Source organism: Ciconia boyciana, chromosome 2 (genome assembly GCF_034638445.1).
Source record: "Ciconia boyciana chromosome 2, ASM3463844v1, whole genome shotgun sequence".
NCBI lineage: Eukaryota > Metazoa > Chordata > Aves > Ciconiiformes > Ciconiidae > Ciconia > Ciconia boyciana.
The window spans coordinates 44,868,751-44,893,315 of NC_132935.1; the positions used below are offsets into that span (position 1 = coordinate 44,868,751).

At 39.6% G+C, this 24,565-nt stretch overlaps 1 protein-coding gene across 5 annotated transcripts in view; it reads left to right on the forward strand.

The window, feature by feature from the left end:
* Positions 1-22,951, forward strand: part of ST18 (ST18 C2H2C-type zinc finger transcription factor) — a 168,409-nt gene extending 145,458 nt beyond the window's left edge. For all 5 annotated transcript variants that reach the window (XM_072851273.1, XM_072851274.1, XM_072851275.1 and 2 more), the window contains 10 exons: positions 4,748-4,863; positions 8,302-8,364; positions 9,154-9,222; positions 14,281-14,343; positions 14,438-14,518; positions 15,561-15,782; positions 17,851-17,939; positions 19,434-19,537; positions 21,858-22,001; positions 22,811-22,951. In XM_072851273.1, coding sequence (XP_072707374.1) covers positions 4,748-4,863; positions 8,302-8,364; positions 9,154-9,222; positions 14,281-14,343; positions 14,438-14,518; positions 15,561-15,782; positions 17,851-17,939; positions 19,434-19,537; positions 21,858-22,001; positions 22,811-22,951 — 1,092 coding nt within the window. The remainder of the gene's footprint in view (positions 1-4,747; positions 4,864-8,301; positions 8,365-9,153; positions 9,223-14,280; positions 14,344-14,437; positions 14,519-15,560; positions 15,783-17,850; positions 17,940-19,433; positions 19,538-21,857; positions 22,002-22,810) is intronic.
* Positions 22,952-24,565: the final 1,614 nt, after the last annotated feature.

A 24,565-nucleotide genomic window follows, 5' to 3' on the forward strand; every position in this document is an offset into this window, starting at 1 on the left:
AAATATCAAAACTGGCACTTCAAGAAGACATAGACAGGGGTAAATCTATTTAGGGTTGAGGTTAGGGGATCCAGGCCTCCAATTCCAAAAATACCTGGAAATAAAAGACAGTTCAGTTGTGTGAAGAAAAAAATCTGCCAGCACTGGGTAGAGACCTGTCATAATGAGACAGTTTGCACTACAATGGATCATTTCTTGGAGGCTGGGTTGTCTTGAAGAGCACTTTGTGGTGCTCACCAGCACTTTGTGGTGGTCACCTCTGTGGGGCTGATGATGCTCCTTACCTCAGCAATGAGAGCACGATCCCTGTATCAGGGTTTTGGAGTGGGTTTGACACGAGGTGGTAGGCTGAGGGCTCAGGCTCTTCCCCATTCATGCCGCATAATGTGCAAGCACATCCAGCTTTGAGAGAACCGCCTTGCTGCAGGGAATCAGTCGGTGTCAGACTTGGCAAGGGGCCTGTCCTGCTGCTCCTCCTCCCTGCTGCCACCGCAGCTCAGCGAAAGAGCCATGGCAGGAGCACCTCCGCATCCCCCCAGTGCCTGTTCGACTTTCGGAAGGCCTCAGTGGGTGGCTGGCTGCTTCCCTCTCCCTTACAGGGAGCTGGAGGCATCAGCGGACTACCTGACAGGACATAAAGATACATCTTCAGGCACTCTTGCCCCTTGTACTCAATGCTTTGACACTGCGCAGTTTGTCCCTAATCAAGGATTTGGCCCCAGACCTCTGCTGTGAGCTTTTGCCATCCCAGGGAGCATTGACATGTCCAGTGATCTCAGGGCCAGAGGCTCTGTTTTGCACATCGAAGACTGGCAGTTATCCTCATGCAAAGAAAATGACTGATTATATCTATTTCTAATTCATTGTTATCTGGTTCATATGCACAACAGTTGCTTAATTTTGGTGGTAATTTCCAGAAAATATTGTCTCTCTCTCTCTCAGTGAAATAGCCTGTCCAGATGCCCCCTTAAAAAAAAAAAATTCTGAGTTTGGAAAAAGCTCAAAATCTCTCCAAAAGGAAAGCGCCGAGAAATAACTAGAGCTGTCAGTTAGTTCAACTGTCAGTTCTCCAAAGATTTCAGGGCTTAAAAATGTTAAAAGTGCCAGATGCTATTATCTGTTATTCATGTTACCATTATGTTCTGGTCTTTGCTGAAATCAATATAAACTTCCATCTGTACATTAATGGAGTTTCATTGCTTGCTTTCTTTCTGTAGTGTGCATGCGTGAATACACACATGCTCTTTGCAGAAAATAGTAGTCTTTGGACTGATTGGGCTGGTTCTGGTTTTCCTTTTAGTATGGAATTTTTTAGAATTTTAATAGCATTTAGTTATAAATCCGTTCAAATGGGAAAGGAAAAATTATACATACGATTGGACTTGACTAGCTGTGATGATCATCACCTAACAGACCAAAAAGTGGGAAGTGCTAAAGGTGTTTTCCCAAAGCATTATCTCTCCTTCTAAAGCTAACTCGCTGGAGAAGCACACAAGCCAAGGCATGATGCTCTGCACTCAGTCCTAAGTGCGGAGGACCAAAAAATATTTGGTCTTTAGGTCTGACCTACTCATTTCAGACAGATGGAGCCCCTTTTGGGCCACAGGTACTGATGTAAGATCCTAGAAAGGCAGAGTTTCAGTATTCTTCTGCCTGCATTCCCTTTGCACTGTCTTCCTTTTGTAGCTTCTACACATCTGAAAATTTCATGCTGCTTTATAATACCAATTGTTCCACAAGGTGTTAAGACAATGCTGGAGAAATCACCTGTTTAAATGTTTATATGTCTCCCTCATTCCTGGGAAATATACTCATGTGTGTTAACTAGGAAACAAGCTGTATTCCCACTTTGATCCTTATTAGATTTTTTTTTTTTTTCAAAAGAGCAGTTACTATGAAATTGTAGATGTTTGTGTATGTACGTATGTGTGTATAGCTATTGGTTTAAAAAAAATTACAAATCTTAAGAAGTCAATTCAGGAAATCCACAATTAAGATTCGAAAAAATCAATTATTTCAAAGATAGAAAATGAAAATACTGCAATTCTAAACCCTCTGGCATCAGTTATGCTGGTGGCTGCAGATGTACTCATGTCAACCTTCATCTTGCAATCTTATTTTTATTAAATGATTCAGTGAAACATCATTAAATGAAGCTATGAACTGCAATGCTGTAGTATTTTGTCAAGCCTTGATATACATAATTCTCAATCAGTCCTCTCTGTGCAGCAGGTATCAGACAGTGACATGACAAATAACTCACACACAGAAGCTTCTGGTCCATCACCAGAAGATCAAACGATATCTTTCATTTGAGATAAAGAACACAAGCTATATATATGAAAATATGAATAAACCCTGCAGCATGAACAGTTACAGCTACTCTTGTTTGCTGCAGGTGCATCCTGAGGTACATCACACAGATCAGGATCCCAGTGGAGTGCCAGAGTGGTCTTTCCACCACACTTTACTCCAGGGTCCTCTCAGTTGGACCTTTGACAAGAAGTGGAGGAGGCTGATGTGTGCCTGGTCTTGATACAGTTAGGATCCAGCCAAGGCATGCACTAAATTTTTAGAAACACAGCATTGGTCCTGAATTCAGTGACACAGATGTGGCCTATCAGAGTTAGCTGATACAGAGAAAACTGATAAGCCAGCTTTCTTCAACCTCCATTACATTAAATGGAAATCACCTTACCTGTGTTTTTTGAAGTTATTTTGACAACTGACCCCTTGCAGCTGGCAACAGAGGGTCCACCATTATGTTGCTTCTTTTGGGAGCTTTTGATTTTACAGTGACTTACACTGGTGACGATCCCTGTAGGAGCTTGCATTTACGTGTATATAGGAAAAGCAGGTGAGAACTTATGGTCAGAGAGAGTCAGGAACTAGCATCCCCATTCTGCAGATTGCAGTGGCAAAAACACCCCCATATGCCACTAGAACCAGGATTTAACTCAATGTTGGAAAACTGTCTTTGAGGTTTCTTATATCTTGAACAAAGCTGGCATTCATTTTTCCACTTTTGGTTTTTAGCATTTTCGTTTCCACGTTTGGAGGACTTTCAACAATTTATTATTTCTGTATTAACATTTTAACAATATCTATCATTACTTTTACTTTTCTCTATTACTCCTTATCTGAAGTTTTCTTTTAGTAATAACATTCTAAAAGCCTGAAACATATCAGGGTGGGTTTTTTACATTTAAAATAATTACTCGATAATTACTATGAAAGAGTGTTTAGAAAAGCTGAATATATGTATTTTTGCTTTCTATATTTGTAGCAGATGAGATTATTCCAAGACAAACTAACCCCACAAATGTGGTTGCAAAAATCAGTAGTAATTGATATAGCAGTAATATGGCATGGTTTCTATATGTGTGTGTAGTGTGAGTTTCAGTAGGCAGTAGGTAGCCAGTACCAGAAAGCAGAAGGAAGTCATATTGAGGATCCAGTCTCCAAACAGGCAAAGATGAGCTGCCAGAATTGAGGACCATATGGAAGCTTTATCAGAAGAAACACCCCCGCAGAGCTTACAAGTCCCGTTAGGCAGAATCTCCATTTTCAGTCCAGATTCTCCTCAGCCCTCCGCTCTGTGTTAACAGCTCTGCAGACATCCCTGCCCCTCTGTCCTGGCATGTTCATCAGCTGCACAAGCCCAGAGCATGTATGGCACCAGCCCCATGAGTTTAGCAGGAGCTGGGAGCTTCTCCCCTCAACCACAGGCAGAAATTTCTGCTCCTACAGACGGTAATCTCTGGGTGATGCCTACCTGAGTATTGGAACAGAGTCACAAAACCAACATGAAGTCCCAGGAGGGATTAATACAGATTTGATAATTGATGTTATGGGCTCTGGAGAATTCTTGAATGATACGATATGCACAGACCATCCCTCCAAAAAGGAAATACTTATCCATCATAAAAATAATAGTAATTCATTCTCAAAACAGTATAAACCAAGCTATTTTGAAGTGATTGAAGAAGATTTTTCAGAAAACAAAAATGTAATTTCCTTTCAGGACTCCAGATTTCCAAAATGCCTTCCCAAGGGAGTGAATACTTATGGTCCATACCACCCATCAAGCAGCACTGTAGCAGTGATGATTTTAATCTACGAACAGTAAAAAACAAGAACTATCTTTAGCAGCCTGCTACTAAGAAAATTTCAAAGTGGTTTTGTCCTTATGATTTTTATTTTATCAGGAATCTACTCTTTGAATAAGATAACAAATTCAGTTCTAAAAAGCTTTGCATTTACATATGTTTATGTACGATTTTTTTTACTTTATGATTATAATTTTGTAATTCGTAGTACAATGGTACTCACTTCAATTGTATACAAAACTCAGTGATGTACTTGCAGAGAAAAAAACCAAAAATATACTTGCTGAAGTCTTGTTTGGCTCTATATATTCAACAACTGCTTGTATTTTCTCTGTGTATTTTTCTTTGGTCTTTATCACCATTTTATAAATCTAAACCAAATTTTCCCTACGTACAGCCTAAAGCAGCATCCGCCTTTAGAAATAGTTTCACAGTTATACAGTTCAACATTTTTAAAAGTCTGCCTATGAGATCCTGAAATTATGATGTAACTAAACTTTCTCCATCATTTCTTAAGACTTTTTTTTTAATGTTTTCCAAGAGATTCTCTTTTTGCCAGAGCAAGGTATTTGTTGTATACGTGGGAGGCCTTGAAGAGAGAAACCTTCCTTTTGTCACATTCTCATCTAATATTTCAGAAAGATCCAGTGACCTCTCCAGAGAACATGGAGGAAAAGAAATATCCAGGAGATGTCTCCATACCAAGTCCTAAACCCAAGCTCCATTCAAGAGATCTCAAAAAAGAACTCATCACGTGAGTCACAAAAAATGCCATTTTTTCCTCTGCCCTGCTGAAGACTGGCTGCGACGTTGTTCTGAGTGCTGGTTTGGAGCAGATTTGCAGGAGCTGAGCAGGGAGACTTGCATGACAGTTCACTGCAGGTAGTTAGTTCCCTGTTGTGCCTATGTGTCGTGGTTTAGCCCCAGCTGGGAACTAAGCACCACGCAGCCGCTCGCTCACTCCCCCCCAGTGGGATGGGGGAGAGAATCGGAAGAGCAAAAGTAAGAAAACTCGAGGGTTGAGATAAAGACAGTTTAATAGGGAAAGCAAAAGCCACGCACGCAAGCAAAGCAAAGCAAGGAATTCATTCACCACTTCCCATGGGCAGGCAGGTGTTCAGCCATCTCCAAGAAAGCAGGGCTCCATCACACGTAACGGTTACTTGGGAAGACAAACGCTATCACTCCAAATGTCCCCCCTTCCTTCTTCTTCCCCAGCTTTATATACTGAGCATGACACCATATGGTATGGAATAGCCCTTTGGTCAGTTTGGATCAACTGTCCTGGCTGTGTCCCCTCCCAGCTTCTTCTGCACCTGGCAGAGCACAGGAAGCTGAAAAGTCCTTGAGTAGTGCAGCAACAACTAAAACATCTCTGTATTATCAACACTGTTTTCAGCACAAATCCAAAACATAGCCCCACACCAGCCAGTATAAAGAAAATTAACTCTATCTCAGCTGAAACCAGGACACTATGCAACTGGGGAGACGTGAGGTTTGGAGCTGAGACAAGCCAGGGTAGGCCTGGGGGTGTGGACAGATTCATGACTAATGTTATACTGGGTATCACTCCTTATTCCTCAGACAGGTAGGTAACAAATGGGCAACAGCTCCTTCTACAAAACACAGTTTTGTAGTGTGCTAATGCTTACATAATTAGATAAACTTTATTTGGACAATCGTCATTATAGATACACGGTTGAGAGTTTGTGGAGAAGTGCTGGGGATTTCTCAGACAGGAAACACGCAAAGTTCATAAAAAGATAAAACACAAGACAGGACCTGCCCCAGGGTTTTCCAACCTGTATGAAATCTATGTTTAAGTCCTTCATCTCCTTCCTTCAAAGCAGAACTAGTTATTCTGTCCTGCTGAAAATCCAGCGGATGCACAAATTCACACTCTGGGAGAACAGGCTAATACTCTCTTTTCCCAAGTACAGAGACTCACTTGCTCTGTCTTAAGCTCCAAAACTTTACTTCTAAAACTGCAAAGAAAGCAGGATAATTCCATTAAACCTTTCTGCGTGCAACAGCTTGTTTCAGTTTAGAATCCTTTCTGTAAAATTGTTCCAACCAGCTCATAACACCAGTCACTTTTTAAAATCTCATCTAGGCTCTCCACAAAACCCCTTTGGATTCACATCAACAGCATTTGGATATCAATAGAGTGTTTTCACTGTAACAGTCTACTAGGACTTAGCAATCATTTATACCACTTTTCTTTCTGTCCCAAACCAGAGTAGGTCTCTCTAGACAAGTGCACTCCGTATTGCTTAGTAATGATAGCCCATAATGTATCACTGCAGGCTCACCCATAAATAAAATGAGTCGCATCCCATCACCTTGTGCCCTGCTCCCCAGACTCAGTGGCACTGAATCAGTTAGATCCGCCTCTGTCTCTAGAAATTACATTTCCCTGGGGCAAGCCGCTGTGAAGAGTGATTTTTTCCCCTGATGCCATGCAGTCTGCATGTTGCCTACTCTCCACATTATATCTGCAGTTGTAGTTCATGACCTAGATTGCTACAGGTCAGGTTTGTTTTGCCTCTTCTAAAACAAATGCATACAAAAGTCACTGAGAGTTTATTTGCTGAAGACTAATGGCTTTTCTTTTGTAATATTTATTCCTTTGTGATATTGACCTGTTTTGAGTTGTCTGTAAAATACTTTTCTACTCTCCTAAATAATAATCCCCAGAGTATTTACAAGGGCAATGATCAGCTTACAGTGGTTTTACTGCATTATTTTCAAACAGCGAGTAGAAACAGGTATCTAAAATGTAGCTGTCCAGAAAATTAAATAAGAAATAGTTTTAATTTATCAGAAGAATCTATAGGTAATATAGGGAACAGACTGCATTTCTATGATCCCATTGAGCTCAGAACTTGTACAGAACAATTCAATACAGGTGGCTCCATCATGAGGAAGTTTTTAAAATGACATAAGCACTTGCAGAAAAAACATTTCTGACATGGTTAGCTCAGTTGCAGTGAACTAATTTACAAATATCACCTCCTAGCATGTGCTTTCTATTTTTCCATGTTAATTCTCTTGCCCATAACTGCATTGCTCAGGTTGAACTGGGCTGTGAAAATGAGGCTGGTGTGTTCCTAAGGCTTCTTTACAGATTTGAAAAAGTTCCTAGCACTCTGCCAGCTCAGAGAAAATACCCAGGTGAGGATCTCAGGTACCCCTTACTCATTACTATGGAGCACCAGCTAAAAGTTTTTGTACAGTTTCTGCTTGCCCTTCTTATCCATGGGCCCAGCGAAAGAAGACACAGCCCTTTATAAGGTGACTCTGAAGGGTTGGTGTTAGTGTTGTAAAATACTGTAGAAAGGTATTCTTAATTCACCTACCCTTACCCCTCCATGCACAAATTGCATTTCTTGATATCTTTGCCCTCTTACAGAGGACTGTATCCCAATTTGATAAATGAGCTCAGTGCTATGACTGAAGAAGGGCTGAGGAAAAACAGAAGCTATAACATCTTCTCCAGGTCAAACATACCTCCATCTCTTGGCATAAAGGGACATATTTGTTGTGCTAAATGTATACCACCTTTGTATCACTTCTCAGTTCAGCTGAGAAACACCTTGGGAAACTTTTGTGCTCATTCTGAAGTTCAGCTGTGTCAGCTTGACATGCTTTCTGTTCTGCAAACAACCAGAACACCTTATTTTTCACTTATGTCAGCAAACAAAGATTGGATGTGTTTCTAAAGAAGGTGCCTTATTTTAGTTAGAAGTCAAGGAAATTATTTTGAATATTACTGTTGTCTGGCCTGTGTTATACAGGAGGTCAGATCAGAAACTTCATCCCTAACATTTATGAATTGCTGTCAAAATTTGGTACCTGTAATGAAAATGTCCTTTTAAGAATCCAAGTGGTAACCGAAAAATCTACACAAAGCATGGTGGTTTCACATTATACAGATTAAAAAAATAAGGTTTTGACTCATTTGCATGGTGGAAATATGAAATTTTTTTTCCATCTATGCTTCAAGTAATAATTGAAAACTAGAAATGCTGTGTAAGTTTTCCTAGTTTTCTGTAGTGTCATGAGAGTGTTGAGATGCAAAATGATGAATGTGATTGCCCTAAGGATCATTATGTAATTCACTGCAAGGTAGAGTGACCTATGTGGTGTTATTATACATACTCTAATTTCTCATTGCATCTTCTTTGCATAGGTGTCCAACTCCAGGATGTGATGGTAGCGGTCATGTAACAGGAAACTATGCCTCACACCGCAGGTAAGAAAAAACAGGAAGTTTAAAGCAGGAAATAGAGCTACTTTTAGCTATTGTTGTCTTTGAACATTTTTATACTAACCATGGATAAGTATTCAAAAGTAACTTGCAGAAAATAATCCATACAGAAATGTGGCTGGTTTTCCTGGTTTTGTTATATTTTGTGAAGGTCTGGGCTCAATAGACTGATGGAGTTGAGCAGCATATGCTTATTACTGTAGCTGCAGGTCTTAGCTGAGCAGATAAGTCATTTAGTAAAGTTTTCATTTCCCTAAGTGTACAAGCACTTTCTGTACAGATGCTCGTGCATGAGATTTTAATGAGGTTTCTGCAGATATCTCTGTGAATGGCTTTGAAATTCATAGATCTGCTAATAATCTGAGGATGCTAAATATTTTCCTCAGAATAGCCTACTGTCAACCTAGGGGCTGAAACAATAATTTCCTGCCTTTCCTTCTGGGAGCAGGATGGAAGCAGTTTCTGCCTTTTCCCAGCCATGTGGACCAGATGCTCTACCTGCCCTTCATGTAGGCAACAGAGAAGATGGACTCTGCATACCACTGCCTCCCCATGCAAAGCTTTACAGGGGCTTAGAAACCTTTGGTCCTGACTGTATATCTTTCTAGTAATTTAAGAACTACAGCCTGATATTGGCTGCTCCTCCTTTGCCAAGAGAAAATATTTGAGGATCTCTTTTTTTCCCATTCTAAGTCATAGATTGTCTGGAGGTTGCTGTTTTCAGAAAAAAAATATTCTGTTTTAGTAAAACTTTTCACATCATTCTTTTTTCAGTGTTTCTGGGTGCCCATTAGCTGACAAGACGTTAAAATCCCTTATGGCTGCTAACTCTCAGGAGCTTAAGTAAGTATTGATAATAGCACGAATGTCATTTTTATTTATCTTCAGTCAACATGTTCCCTACATTAATGCAGTTGTTCAGTTGAATTGCTCTGAGTTACATCAAAACTGTCCAGAATTTGAAGTGAATTGATTTGAAAGCTTTTGAGTGAAACAGAGTTTACTTTTCTCCATTTGTCTTTCTTATTTTTTGTACCCCTTCATTTTCATGAATTAAGCAGGACCTGCAGGAAAAAATTGTAAGCACTAGCAGAGATGCTGCTCTCACAGTATTTCTGAATCAGAGAGAAATAGAAAATATCTAACATGTAAGACAGATCTGGCAAATAACTCAGTCTGATCCTGTTAGAATAAATTAGAATTATTAAGTTAGAAATAAATCTGGTTAGAATAAATCTAAAAATGAGACCAGAACTCCTACAAATCATTTTTTATCATTCACTACCATATACTATGAGTTTAATGTCACTGAAGCAGACATCAAGTCATATGATTTTGTGCTGGCATAATTCTCACCATGAAATGTCACTTACAAAAGGACTGTGCAGGCTCTGCTATATAGACAGATGTATAGGGACATATGAATATTTAAAAAATCTGTAGTCAAGAGAGGCACTGGCAACCAGTCATCTAGTTATTGAATTGGCTTTGTCAATAAGGATGTGGGGAAGAGGAAAGGATAATTAGAGTTCTTTCATAGCTTTCCCTCTGCAACTTGTAAATTGGATCCCATAATAGATGGCTTGGAAAAACTCATGAATGCATGTAAAAAGGGGAGAATCCCGTGACTGTCCTTTCTGTCCTTTAGGTTCATCCCTAGTCCAGATAGAAGAAAATAAAGTCTGATCATGGCACTATTATGCTGTTCTAATGGTATTAATAGTAGGACTGACTATATTTAGGCTTGACTCAGTGTTTAGTCACAAGTTAACTTCTTCAGATCAAATGTTAGTGGTCTCATCTTCTAGTCTGACAACTTGAATTATAAACAAAATGCTGAACTGATGGTAGCTATGGAGTTGAACCTGCTGGAGATGCAGCAAAATGGCAAAGAAAGGCCATTTATATGGGCAACTGTTCAAAGCAGTTCCCAAAGCCAGTAGGTGAACTGACACACTGGCAGTTTTTCCATCTTGGAGTCTCAAAGGTATAAAATTTAGGTTTAGTTTGTTTTAAAAAGAGCAACACAAGAAGCAAGGAACTGACTTGCAAAAAATGCTGACAAATTTGAAATCATTTGCTGAGTCATATATATTTGTCCCTGCTTTTGTTGGCTTTCTGCCATACATAGACACTCACACAAATATTTTGAATAGTTGCTCCTCATTCAGCCCCCCCCCATATTCATGTGTGAATAAGGAAATTTGCATACCAATATGGTTATTTTTCCACTAAAGCTTCTAGAGTTTTGGTCATGCCATAAGGAAAGAGGAGCAACAGCATATGACTTAAATGACAAACCGCACACTGTACGCCATGTATAATAAGTGAGTTGTGAAAGACAAAGTCAAAGTTCATGGACATTTCACAGACAGAAATATGTTGCATAAAGCACTTAGCATTTAATTTCAATTAACGAGAAAAAGAGCAAAAATCAAAATCTGTTCACAGACAATTTGCAAAAGGAAAAAAGGCTAAATAAAATTATTTTCCACAAATGTACCACCTTATTTTAGCTTCCTGCAAACATTGTTCAGGTGAAATTTTAAACAAACCTCTGCTTTTGATAAGTGTTGGCTAAATGAAATCATACACCAAAAACTGAAATCGTGCCTGCACTGGTATAGTACAGTGATATCAATAGTTAATTTTACTATTGCTGTGTGAGCAGAGGGCATAAATGCTCATAGAATCAGGCCACAAAAGTACCCTCCTGTAGTTAGGCATGAATATGAAAAAGCTGTGTATTTTTTCCAAATGTTATTCACATTTAATTTGCCAGAATAAAGATAAGATTTTGGCTTTAATTATGAAACTCTAAGCCAGCAAAGATACAAGGCTTCCATGTGATCTACAGTTTGGAAATAAGGAAGATCTGTTCAGAAAGTGAGTCTTTGAGTCAGATTCAAGCAATTTTTATCTGAGGATTCTTGCTTGCACAGAGCAATCTAAGGTAGTCAAAGTAAAACACACTGAAGTTGATGATGACTCATAGATTTTAAAGGTGTAAGGGAGAATTATGACTGATTATACTATTTCACCAAAGAGCTGCTTATCAAGCCTTAAATAATTTTAAAAGTGTACTTTAGAAAGATATTTACTTACAGTTCAGAAACCTTAAGGAATAGGTAGTCACTCCTATCCTTAGGCAAGTTGTTTCAGTGGTTATATGGCAATTTTAGGACAGATTCTAGCAGCTCTTCTAGATAGGTTTCACACAACACGTTGATACTGATCCATATTCCATAGGCAGCATGACATATTTCGGTCAACAGTTTTCTCAGCTGACCTCTGTGGGTTTGCCTTAACTAAAGTTCATATCCAACCATCTCTGTGAGGTTTCCAGGGAGTAAAAGTACCAGAAATGCTCCTAGATCTGCAGCTCAGTGTAGTTGTAGTTCATTTACCTAAAGATAAAGCAACCCTCTTGGAGAAGGGAATGAAATAGCAGGTACTCAATGCATAGTTATAAGAATTTCTGTGTGAAATCACCGAGAGATTTGTTCTTGGAAAACAAACATGATGAATTGTAAAAAATCTGTAACCTACACCCACTTCAGAGTCGACATCTTTTAGCTTGAGCTCCTGAGGCCTCTGGCCCTCCAATGTAAATCTGATTTTCTTGGCTCTGCACAGGAATCCAAACCAGAGGATGACTCCTTAAGCTGGGGCACCAGTCCAAACTCATCAGCCAGTTAAATGCTGATAATGATCCACAGTATTACTGACTGTAAGGCAATACATTGTTGGTGTATCTTGTATTGTGGAATTTCACAACCCATACAAAGATATAACCAATATTTGGAAAACCCAAACCAGTGGTCAAGCTTAGGAGTCTTGCTAGTGAAGCTTCTTACTAGTTTGTCAATAGTCCATGTGAAATATCATCTTATAATTTCATCAGTATTGATAATATCTCAGCCTCAAATCTTTAATAACCTCAAGAATACCTTGGACTCTAATCTGATTGTGAAATCTAGCTGCTGCCAGAAGTGGTAAATACAGGTGGGGAGATTTAAATTTAGTTCAGTGTCTTTTTTAAGTCCATAACTCTCAGACTCATGATCTGAATGTCTCCCACAAAGAGCTCTTACTGAATTAAAATCCACGTCCAGTCTATGCGGACAGCTCTTCCATCTGTGATCATCTGATAAAATGAGTAGCCAAAATTAATACCCATAGTATTTGGCAGGTGTTCTGGATTTACTTGTGAGCATTCACACTCTCCAGACATCTGCCCTTGCTGCCTGCTCCACATGACATTGTGCCCAGTCCTTGTCCCACACTCAGACAGGTCAACATTTAGCTCTACACAGTCGAGCATATCTGGCACTCTGCAACCCACACCTCTACCTTCTCTGTCAGTGTGAGGCATGTCGTTCTGCCAAAATATTTTGTTCAGAAAATGTCATCGTGAAATGTTTTGACATTATCTTTAAAAACAAAAAAAAGTCTCCTTTCTTCCATTGAAATTATTTGCTGATTTCTACTTGAATCACTGAATAAATTTGGTCATGTCCAAAAGAAATTACATTTTTGACAAAGTAATTGTTAGCAGAAAAATAATTTTAAATATTCTGTGAAGAGATACACCTGCACACTCAGATGTGATATTACAATTATATTTGTAGGTGTTTTCCATGTCAGCCTACCAACGACTATATTAAATCACCCATCTCCTCACCTCAGGAAAGATTCAGTAACAACCGAGACCCTTAAGAGAGTATTGAACAATGCAAGTTTCCTTAATGGTTCCTTACAAGATTACTTGGCACAACTCTTTCTGTAATTCTGATTCTCTGTAAAAATCATAGCATTCAAAAGGTCATTAGGGATGCTTACCATAAGAACTTCGTGCCGTATAATACAGAAATACAGAAATGGCTGGCACAACTTCTAAAGGTAAATATTTTTTTTGTACTGCTTTCTGTTCTGAGGTGTGTTTCTCTTCTCTTAAAAAAACAAAACAAAACAAAACAAAAGAAAACCCCACACAAGAAAAACAATAGCCTTAAATGAGAAGAAAAAAAAAAATCTGAACTTCTGAGATGGAAGGTGCTACCAGTAAAGTCCTGCTCCAAACCCCACAGAAGTCAGTGGAAAGACCTACTGATTCCAGTAGGCTTTTGGAGCACATTCTTCATGTATGACCAGCAAGCAAGAAGCCCACCCTCCCAGACCACTGGCAAAAACACAGTTACAGGCAGGTTTGTTTCTTTTCATTGTATGGATGTTTTAGCGTTAAACATTCATCCTTGAAAAGGCTTGTTTGTTGCACACACACACAGAAACCCCTTAACTATGAGGCATAAACATAACCCAATTGCCAAGCTGAATACCCAATTGAATCTAGTGCTAGAATGGTCCTGTTGTATGCTTACAGTGCTAGAATATACAAATTATTAAATTCAGATTCTAGCTATCATTTACCGATGCCCAAAAGTAAAACTGCTTCTCTGCTTCCATTTTCCCTTCTGTAAATACTGGCAAAGTGCTTATTTATATCTGTACCCGAAAACATCAGAAGAATAACAAACAAACAAACACATAACAGGGACTTTACAAATAGATCTATATCAAGCTGCTTTTTTTTTTTTTTTTTGGTAATGTTGATCCTGTACAAGGAAAAATGTTTGGTGCAAACAGTGTTATAAACTAATTAAATCTACACATCATATGCAATATATTTCACATTCCTTACTAAAACTCTGTTCTAAAAAAAAAAAAAAATGAAAGGAGCCTTCTCATTTAAAATAAAAGAAATCAGCAAGAACGAGTTTTAATTATTCAACAAAAGCTCTGCTGTTCTTTCTTCCACCCTAGACAAAATGTAGAACGTACACGTTATGTACTGGGTACCTTTGAAGCCGTATTTTGTAAGCTCCCTGTATTATTCCATAGGTGCCCGACACCTGGCTGTGACGGCTCTGGCCATGTGACAGGGAACTATGCATCCCACAGAAGGTAAAAACTGTCCCATCGCACGGGGTTGCAGCGCTCGGGTTCTTGGCAAGCAGCAGCTGAAAGAGGTGGCTTTTATTCTGTGTGCTTCTTTCAGCTTATCTGGTTGTCCTCGTGCCAGGAAAGGAGGTATCAAAGTGACTCCTACCAAGGAAGAAAAAGAAGATCCTGAACTTAAGTGAGTACAAAAACAGAGATCTACCACCAGTGAAGGGAGAAAAAAGCCCATAAGATTTCAGGACTTGAGGCATCATAGGAGACATCCCAGTGAATCTGAGCCACATGAGGGTATGGCCTAGAGCTGGAGCTGAACCAAGTGTTTCTGCTTCTAGCAAAGCTGGTGGAGTCCATCACCTTGGAGCTTGAACAGTGAGGAAAGATTGCTATATCTGCTTGCATCGGTCCAATTATTTTAAACAGTGCTATGAAAGTGCCACTTGGTTGGAAAATTTGGCAAAATGAAGGAAAACAAATTATTTCTTTCTGTAGGGAAATCGTAACATGTCAGCTAATTAAATCAGAGTGACACCTTAAAAATATGTCCCAGAGAACTTAAATATATGTCTCATGTCTTTCCTCTATAAATAAAGGTTTCACTTAAAGTGAAAAGGGGAAACTCAGTAGAGATTCACTACACTCTTGACTTGAACACACATTCCATTAAAATCAGCAAATGATAACTGCCAGAATATAGATATGAAGATTTAGTAGCACACAATTTTGTTCTTAATACTTGCTAATGATATATGAGAGGCTGCATAATACTGACAGAGCAGTGCAAAAAAATCCCAAACCTTTCTTTCCAAGTATTTGCATGAGCTACATTTTCCAGGTACGGGAACCCACCCTCTGCTTCATGCCAGAAACCTAGATAGAGAGGAGAGAATGTTGACTTTCCATACACTTGTAGAAGTGTGATTTATTGCCTGTGATAGAATTTCAATTTTCTTTTCTGGTAAAATACTATCTAAATGAATGTTTTAGTTTCTTGGGCTGTATGACTGTATTTTAAATTGCCTAATCTTAAGATCAGCTGAACCCCCATAACTCAGCTTGACATGAATTGGATGCTCAGGTACAGCGTGCCTCCGGGGACCGAGTCTTAACCCATTAATGCAAAGTGGCACAGGCAGCTGGAATTATTTTCTCAGACTTTCTTGAGACTGTGTTCGCCTGCTCTCTCTAGTGAAAATGGGGGTTCTTTTGCTGTGTTTCTGTAGATGCCCAGTGATAGGCTGTGATGGCCAAGGTCACATATCAGGTAAATACACTTCTCATCGCACTGCTTCTGGTTGTCCTTTGGCTGCCAAGAGACAGAAGGAGAGTCCCGTCAATGGGTCTTCACTATCCTGGAAACTGAACAAACAAGAGCTGCCACACTGTCCTTTGCCAGGCTGCAACGGGCTGGGTCATGTTAATAATGTTTTTGTCACCCACAGAAGGTATAACTTTGTGTTTTCTCTTTTTATTTTTCCTTAACATTCCACTGTTGAATTGGCAACATGTGAGGTTACAGTCTGAATAAATTGTGCTGAAGTCTTTTAAGTAACAACTTAGTTTACATTGCAGCTGAAGTAATATGGATCAGAATAACTTTCAGAGAGTTGGGATCAACTTCTTATTCTTTTTCTATGTTCCCATTGCAGTGTGACTTTCCAAGATATTTTCTTCAGATTAGCACAGTTTCTATATGGTTTAAAATTTAATGGAGTTCTTTCCTAGGCAAATATGGAGTTGTATCTGTATATCTTTTACAGAAAATGCAAATATCATTGAAATGTCACCAGAAAAGATTTAGCAAGAGAAATGGCTGCATTCATTTCATCTTTCTACCAGTGGAAAAGCTGTTTTCATAAATTTGTATTTAAATAGCTAGAACCACGCAAAAAAAAGTAAACATGTAGAACTCATATGGATTACACAAGTTTGAAGTTATAGCAATCTTACAAAGAAAACTATCTTTACAAAGCAGGAATCACACATATAACCAGCAACAGTAAACATTACGATTTTATATATCACTGTGAAAACACCAGCATAATTTGACCATGTTCAATCAATATTATTCAAAGAATCTGGCTATAGAATCTGAATTAATATCTGGCAAAGTTTTGTCTTCTGTCTGTAATAGGAATTAAGTCTATATTCTGTACCTTCTTTGCTTTCTTTCTAACACTCTGAACCAACTTCTGCAATACAAGGATGTCCAAGGTGGCTTGAAAAAATTCAGAGTCCAGTGTTACCTTAACTTTATGATCTACATCCCATGTTAAACTCTTTACATTAGGACACTACTGTAAATTGGGGCTAATTAAGCAAATAACATAAATAGCATGCTAGCTGGTTGCAACTCATATTACAGATGATTTCTGTCCTGCATAAGGCTGGACCACACTCAAGATCATGTTAGTTAAAATGAGGTAGTAAATATAGCTTTGTGATATGATGTCCTTTCCTGGGACATTTGAAACCTAACAAGTAACCCATGGCTTTGAGACATTCTTCCAGTTAGTGATCTGCTCTGGGCAGAGATACTAAGCAGCATTTTAGAACTGGAGAACTAGCATCTTTCCCTGTATAGCTTTTCACTAAGCCACTGTGAAGCTAACTTTAACCTGCAAAAGTGTTTTTTTTCTTTTTCTTCCATGTGGAAACACCATGACTGTTAGGATTTTTGTTTTTAAATTTTACACACGCACAAAAATCAACCATTTTTCTGTGGAACAAAATTTTCCTTCACTCCTTTCTTGGCTACATCTGAATACAAATCCTTCTGCCAGTTCTTCAGCATATGGGTATTTCTTTGTTATTTATAAAGATAGTATTAAGACAGTGCAATTCATCTTAGCCCCTTAGTGGGCTATAAAAATTGCCTCAGATAATTACCAGCTGATGAAATGGTAAGCTTTGAAATAGCAAAATGTAATTTAATGTGAACAGTGGTTAAAAAGCAAACTGACTATATAATAGAACCATTCAAAAAAGCTATTACAGTCTATAGGGTATATCCAGAGTTATTATTGTATTGATCATTATGATGTATCAACAAAATGATACAATAGTTGTGCACCATGGAAATCATCCCATTAACATTTTTTTTTAGGTTAGTAAACTTGCCATTTTAAAGGACCATACTGCCCCTCTCCTCTGGAGCACAAGCCCTCCATAAAAACAATAGAGAGTTTTTATTTATAAGTGTTGGACCTCCAAGAATTCTGTAAATGCATCTTCACATAACTTAACAGTAGCTGCCACTGCTATTTTGATTATTCTGAAATATGCTTAAGAGTTGTTTACTTATAGGTTGAGATTTCTCTGCCAATTTTCAAGCTGGAATATACAGTTAAATGGCTCTTTATGAGTTATGTCATTCCCCGAAGCTATGCTATAATGGAGATACTGATGTGACCTTAGGTACAGAGGTCTGTCCAAGTGCATGATAATATTGCCTGAAAGGATTGTTGCCATTTTCAAGTGGGTGCTAATGTTTTTTTTTCCTATCCGTTTCAGCCTGTCTGGTTGTCCTCTGAATGCACAAGCCATAAAAAAGGGCAAAATTTCGGAAGAATTAATGACTATCAAGCTTAAAGCAAGTGGTGGTAAGGAGATTTGTAAAAGATGATGACATTTATTTAAATAGAAGGGCCCTGACTCCCATTTATACTTATGCCCCTTTATGGCTTTCTGGCATTAATTCTCACTCCTTTCAGTTGTCTCTAGCAATAACAAATCTTGAATAACAAAAATCTTTGCATGAGAGATTATAAAATTATCCTCATTTACATCATGATAACTCGACACTGAGAGTATGCTCTCATCTTGTCTCAGAGCATTATTTTTTGATTTGGAGATGCTTTCAATATTGTTACTACTAATAAATTATTAGTTACAGATCAGGAAGACTTAGCTATCTGATGAGTAAGGTAAGAAGGGATCAATATTGTGTGCAGAAATTGACTCCTCTCCCTAACTTGAACACTACATGGTTTAGTATCTGTGCAGTACTCTGACAACTTTGCTAAGCCAAGTGTAAAGGAACAATCACCAAATAGTTATAGGGGGAAATATGTAGGAGTCTCCTTTCTTATACAGCCTGCTTTAGAAAGTTGGGCATTGAGCCAGCATTCAGGGAACTTAGGCTTTATGCCTCCAACTGCTGAGCAAAATGGTTGCGTCAGGTTGGGCAAATGAGTTTGCTTCCATGTGTCCATGTTTTCACTGGGGCGGGGACTGCTGCTTGCAGATTTCCCAAGCTGGCTCCCCAGTAGACTCAGTTCAGGGCTCTAGGTTTTAAAGCAGTAACAACAGTGGCACAAATCTCTAGGCAGAGTCGGTCTCAAAGTGATACTAAGCAGAAAGAGGGACATGTATTGCCAGCAGCTGTAGCTGCTCAGTATTTTTGAGGACAAGGCTTTCACTAAAGACCTGAAGGTTTTTTTTCTTTGCTATCTAACTTGTGGGGATGTAAAAGCCTTCCTTCCTTTTTTTTTCTGTAATGCTTGTTGCCTTCCTGACAATTTCCCTTTTGCTGTTATTTAAATTTCACTATTTATCGCATGTAACTAAGGCTGTACTTCTTGAAGTTATTCTGCACAGAGATTTGCCCCCACAGAACTTCTTGCAACATCAGAAGCAGGTACAGATGAGCTTACTAAAGTCAGCAATTATACTAGTGGAGATGTTACCCTGGGGTTTTCCCCGCAAAACAAAGGGTTGCTGTTACATTTCTTTTAAAATGAAAAAACTTCATTATAAATACCCCTTCATATTTTATGAAAAACTTTCCTCTTTCTGGGCAATTTTTCCTTTCTGTACCCTCCAGCTTGTAATTGCATGTTGCACTGGAAAAAAAGAATTGTGAAACACAAAGACTCAGAAAGTCCCTTCTATGATTCAGCTCATATAGATGTTTTACAGCTATGAAACAATTTTGACAGTAAAAGCAAAGTAAGAGGCAATTTAAGGATCAATCATTTGATCAAAAGCTTGTTATCTTCCTCTTGTTCAGTAACAGGTAGCGCAGCTTGTTATTCATACATCTGTTTACATGTGGACACTTTAAATCTGATATTGGTATTTTCAACTGTTTGCAGGTATTGAGAGTGATGAAGAAATCAGACACTTGGATGAGGAAATAAAAGAACTGAATGAATCCAATCTTAAAATTGAAGCTGACATGATGAAACTTCAAACCCAGGTATGATATCGATGTGAAAGTTTTACCTTTTTTAATGTTTTAATATGTTTAAGGACAATAAATAAATTAAATGCTATGTAAATGCTATGTTTAAACACAGTTAGTCTGCTCTGCACTTGTTTTCCCATCACTCTGTGGTACTTAAAAGTACCAAAATCCTACATGCTTTTTTGTCAAGTTTTCGTTTGTTTTCTGTAAATAAGCAGCATATTCCTGGGTATTGTCTTAAAGATCTGGTGAACGACCTGAAATTCAGGGCAGTTTGGAGCTAATCTTGGCAAGAAGAAAAACCATATTTACTAAACAAAACGTTCATTTTCTTTTGTTGACCAAACCCTCTGTTGACTAAACCATGCAGAATCCCATGACTGTGATTTTTAGAGAGGATATTACCTCTTACCAGCACACTCTAACTCTTAATGCTATTTGACTTTGTTCTTATGTGTACCTAAGAAAATCTCCCTAGTTCAGCTCACCCACTGTCAGTTATTCAAACAGTTTGAATTTTGCCTCCAGGCAACACCTGGTAAAGAATGGATGCCTTTTGCTAATTTGTGTAGTTTGACGGGAGCTATGGAAATGAGTCATTCTCTTTCATTCTTTTGTATACTGGCGAGATTAAATTGGCTTTAAGATGCGGATAGTGGTTCTATGGAGTGAGCTGAATACATTCATCCCTACAGGGACTCCTATATGCATCTGGGAGTTCACCTGGGCAGACCAGGTAAAAGCAAGAGCAGAAGCTTGCTCAATATTTTAGGAATAAGAGTTTAAGAAAAAAGTTCCTAAATGAGATCTGGAACTGAATGTAAGTCCAAACTGATCTAGAACAGAATGTAACCATATCCCTCTGTATTTTTACTGCACTGGAATGTATAGTGTTGGTTCATGCTGGTTTTGTAATAATCACTGCGTGTATGGTCTAAATAAGGGTGAAGTTTATGCCACCTATGCTGGATCTAAATGATCTGGCTTCACACTGCAAAGGTTGTGGGGATATCCATCCCAAATTGCACTGCAGTGAGGGAGAGAGTGTGGTGGTGTTCAGTGTCTCAGGACACTTATTTCGGTTCTCTCTGGTGATCACTGTGCTGTTTGCACAGAGATCGCCCAATTCATGCAGTCAGATTTCTTCTCCTTGGACTTGCTCCCTGGTGAAGGCAGTCTGACCAGCAAAGCCTGAACTGAACTACAGCTGAAGCAACACATCCCCTACATGGCTCGCTCTATCTCCTTTTAATCTAGCCCGGCCAGGTGTTAGGCTGCTGCGAGCACCCTCCAAAGGAGAGGTTGTAGTGGATCTCAGGCAGGCAAAAAGGGGTTCTGCCCCCTGGGAACAGTTTTGATGTGTGACGATGTGAGAGGTAGGGAAGTAAAGTGGCCACAGAAACAGATTGAAGTAGTGCAGAGATGTGCATCCTAACGAGGTGGGCATAACAGCTGTGGACGTGACTCCATCGCTCTGTGCCTTGCAGAGCCGTGGCCAGGCATAGGGGTGGCAGCCCTTGGTTCTGCCCTGCCCCGCTGCCCGCTGCGGGGCGAGGAGCTGGGCAGCAGAGAGCCAGGCCCTGCTGTTGCTGGCTTTCGTTTTCCAGCACTGCTTTTGACATATAAGTCTTCAGAGCTGAGTATATTCCCAGCACTCTCACGCTAAAAAGATACCATTTTGCTACCTCAGATGCTTTGTCCTGCTGTTTCCAAACCCCTCATTTCCATTCTGTTGGTCGGAGATCATCTTTGCGATGATCGTTGTGCACTCAACCTCTCAGTTTCCTTTCCACTCTATTTTTCTCTTATTGTTTTCAGCGCCAGCCCTGTCGCTAATCCCAGCCAGCCCACAGCTCTACCCTCCACCCAGGAGCGGGGCTGGAAAGTAGCACAACAGCTAATACCCGTGCCCTTGCTATTGTGGTCAGTCAGCAGGGATGCTGTCAGAGCAGGACAGCGATGTAAACATCAGCCTCCTTTCTCCTTCCCTCCACCAGCCCTGCAGCCACACTCTCCATCCCAGCTCCACACTGACCTTCCCCCCTGAGCTCAGTTACCTCCTCCTGCCGCGGGGCACCCTCCAGTGCCTCGCTGCCACAAGGTTTCTCCGTGAACCAGCAGCAAAGTCCATCGGTTCAGAGCGCATACAACCCCTTCCTGGCTCTGAATATTCTGTGAAGTTACGTCTATCATAAAAAAACCATACCCGAGTTTCAGATCCGTCGTGGCCCCTCTCATAATCACGTGACTGCCATTTTGGGTTCACATTGCAGTGTTGCAAGGCGCCAAGGGTCTGTCTGTTTGCATGTTTGTGCCTGCCTGTGTCTTTTAGATCACATCTATGGAGAGCAATTTGAAAACAATAGAAGAAGAGAACAAACTGATAGAGCAGAACAACGAGAGCCTGTTGAAGGAGTTAGCTGGCTTAAGCCAAGCCCTCATCTCCAGCCTCGCTGACATTCAGCTTCCACAGATGGTAAGACCACAGCCAGCAGCTTCGCACCTTCTTTGAGACTGCTTTGCCAGCACTTGAAGCAGATGAGCAAGCTCAGGGACCAGCAGGAGCACTGGAGCTGCATTAGCAGAGAGCTCTTTTAGCCTAATTTACTTTGCAGAGATGCTGGATCATGAAATCTGTGTGATAGCAGGCGCAGTTGCTTCCAGGACTGAGCCAGCCCTGGTATCTCTGCCCTGTACCACACTGTGCAGGACAAGCTTTTCCCTCATCCCTCCCTATCTGAGTGCCCACCCTGCACAAAGAATGAAAACTTCACACCAAGAATCCTTATTTACTCTGCTCCTAGATCAAACCTTTAACCTGTTTCATATAGGTGCTTCTTCTGGAGCCAACAAAGCTCTACCTTCTCAAAAACTCCACATCCTTGATGTCTTACTTGCAAACGCAGGCCAAATCCACAAAGGTACTTGGATCCCCAGAGTTACAGTCCCCTTTCCCGATCTCAAGAGTGCCGCTGGGAGATTAGGTGAGGACAGTTACAGGGATGTCAGCCACAGTCCCAGAGCCAAACAGGCCACAATAAAAAAGCAAGTTACACTGACGATAATATCTCCAACCCCTTTTCTTGCTTGGAGAGTGTGTGGTTCCCCCGGCACATGCAACTCCCTTCATTTCTACAACCCCTCCATTAATATGGATGGCTGCCCTGTTTACGACTTCTCCCCAGTTGCCATATCGCTGCTTTTCCATGCTTTGGGGTCGGGTGTTTGGGTTTTTTGGCCTTAATTTTCTCTCCTACAATTATAATCTGTTTTGTCTTCATTTAGGGGCCAATCAGTGAGCAGAATTTCGAAGCATATGTAAATACACTCACAGACATGTACAGCAATCTGGAACGGGACTATTCCCCCGAATGCAAAGCTCTGCTGGAAAGTATCAAACAGGCAGTGAAGGGCATCCATGTGTAGGATGTGAAAGCTGCTGGGCAACAGAAATTACTTAACAGCAGTAAACTCCAGATGGATCTGTTAGGAGTTCATGTACTGCTAAGGGGTGTAGGTTGCCATGCTGCATTTACAATTGCAACATTGCACTAATTTTTTCCCAGCTGACATAAAAAAAAGAATAAAACCACAACAGACTATTTGTATTAACAGCAATGCACTCTGTTAGTATATTGTATTTATTTCAGTACAATTTCTTTTTTTTTCTTCTTTTGCACTCAGTTTTTGTAAAGTGAATGTAAAAAGTGTGTGCGACTTTTTTATATTTTTTATTTATTTCTAATCAAAGAGTTGTTTTTTTTATCTTTTAACAGCATTTTTGCGGCCTGCCATATTTTTACAAATGTGTTTATTAATTTATTTTCCAATGGGATTTTAAATAGACTGAAAAGTTATACTGTAAATTAAATAACTTGCTGGGTTTGTACAGGAAGAAAAAAAAAAAACCTATGAAAGTAACAAATGACTGAACCGTGGTTCTAGTTTTATTTTCCTCACATCCTGCTTTTTTATAATGGCTTTGTATCAGAAATGGGTTTGCGGTAACATGAGATGTGAAGATGCATGGAATGAGAAGATAAATGGTGCCCACTAGTGGGGAACTTGGGCTCTTAAAAGCACAGTATGCTGGAAAACAGTGTGTTAAAGAATACGTTAGCAATAATGAAATATAGCAATCAGCAAAGCACTTGACTTGGCTGTGTGATTTAGCCTATGCGAATGATTATTTAAAATGTTTCAAGAGAACTTCAGATTTATTTTACCACTGCAGTTTTTTTCAGAGTTAGCTCATGGAGGGAAATGACAATTATCTCTAAACAAGAAGGGTAATTTGATAGGACTGGTACTTTTTTAGTACAAGGCGCTGAGGTTTTAACCAAGTGACCAGTATTGCTATGGATTTGGATTTGAAAAATGCAAACACATCCCAAGCTGAAGGCTTTGTACATAACGAATCGAACACATCTCCCCTGAAATGGCATTTAATACTGGTTTGAACTTAACGGCAGCTGAGAAGGCAGCAGTCTGGAGAGGAATAATACCACTCCAGCGCAATGGTGATTGCTTTTCTCTTTGAACGAACGGTAGCAACACCGTGACTGGTTTCTCCCATCCTTATTCACTAAGACTAGGCTGATACTGAATTTGTTACCAGTCTTTCGGTAGGGTACCAAGTGCTACAGAGCATACAGACAGACGGAGGTGCGGACAGACGAGCACTTGCATGGCGGTGCTGGCGTGCGCCTCAGTATCTGGTTAGCCTGGGTGTGGAACTTCTGAATCTGTCAGAAAGTAGCGGTTGCTATAACAGAGGCAATGTCTATTTCAGGGATTGTAAGTAATTAAGCATTGTTTCAAAAGTTTTTTTTATATTTATTTTTTTTAAGAAAAAGGTATAAACAACCAGCTAAACTGCCTTTTTTGTATGCACACACACCTCACGTGCATATGTGCCTCAGTGTAAATGTAAACATGGATCTAGCGTGTGTTTAATTTTTCCGTGCTATAATGAAAGTGTTTATTTTTATTAGCCTCATTTATATTTAGATTGAATATGATGGCATTCACAGGCTTGAC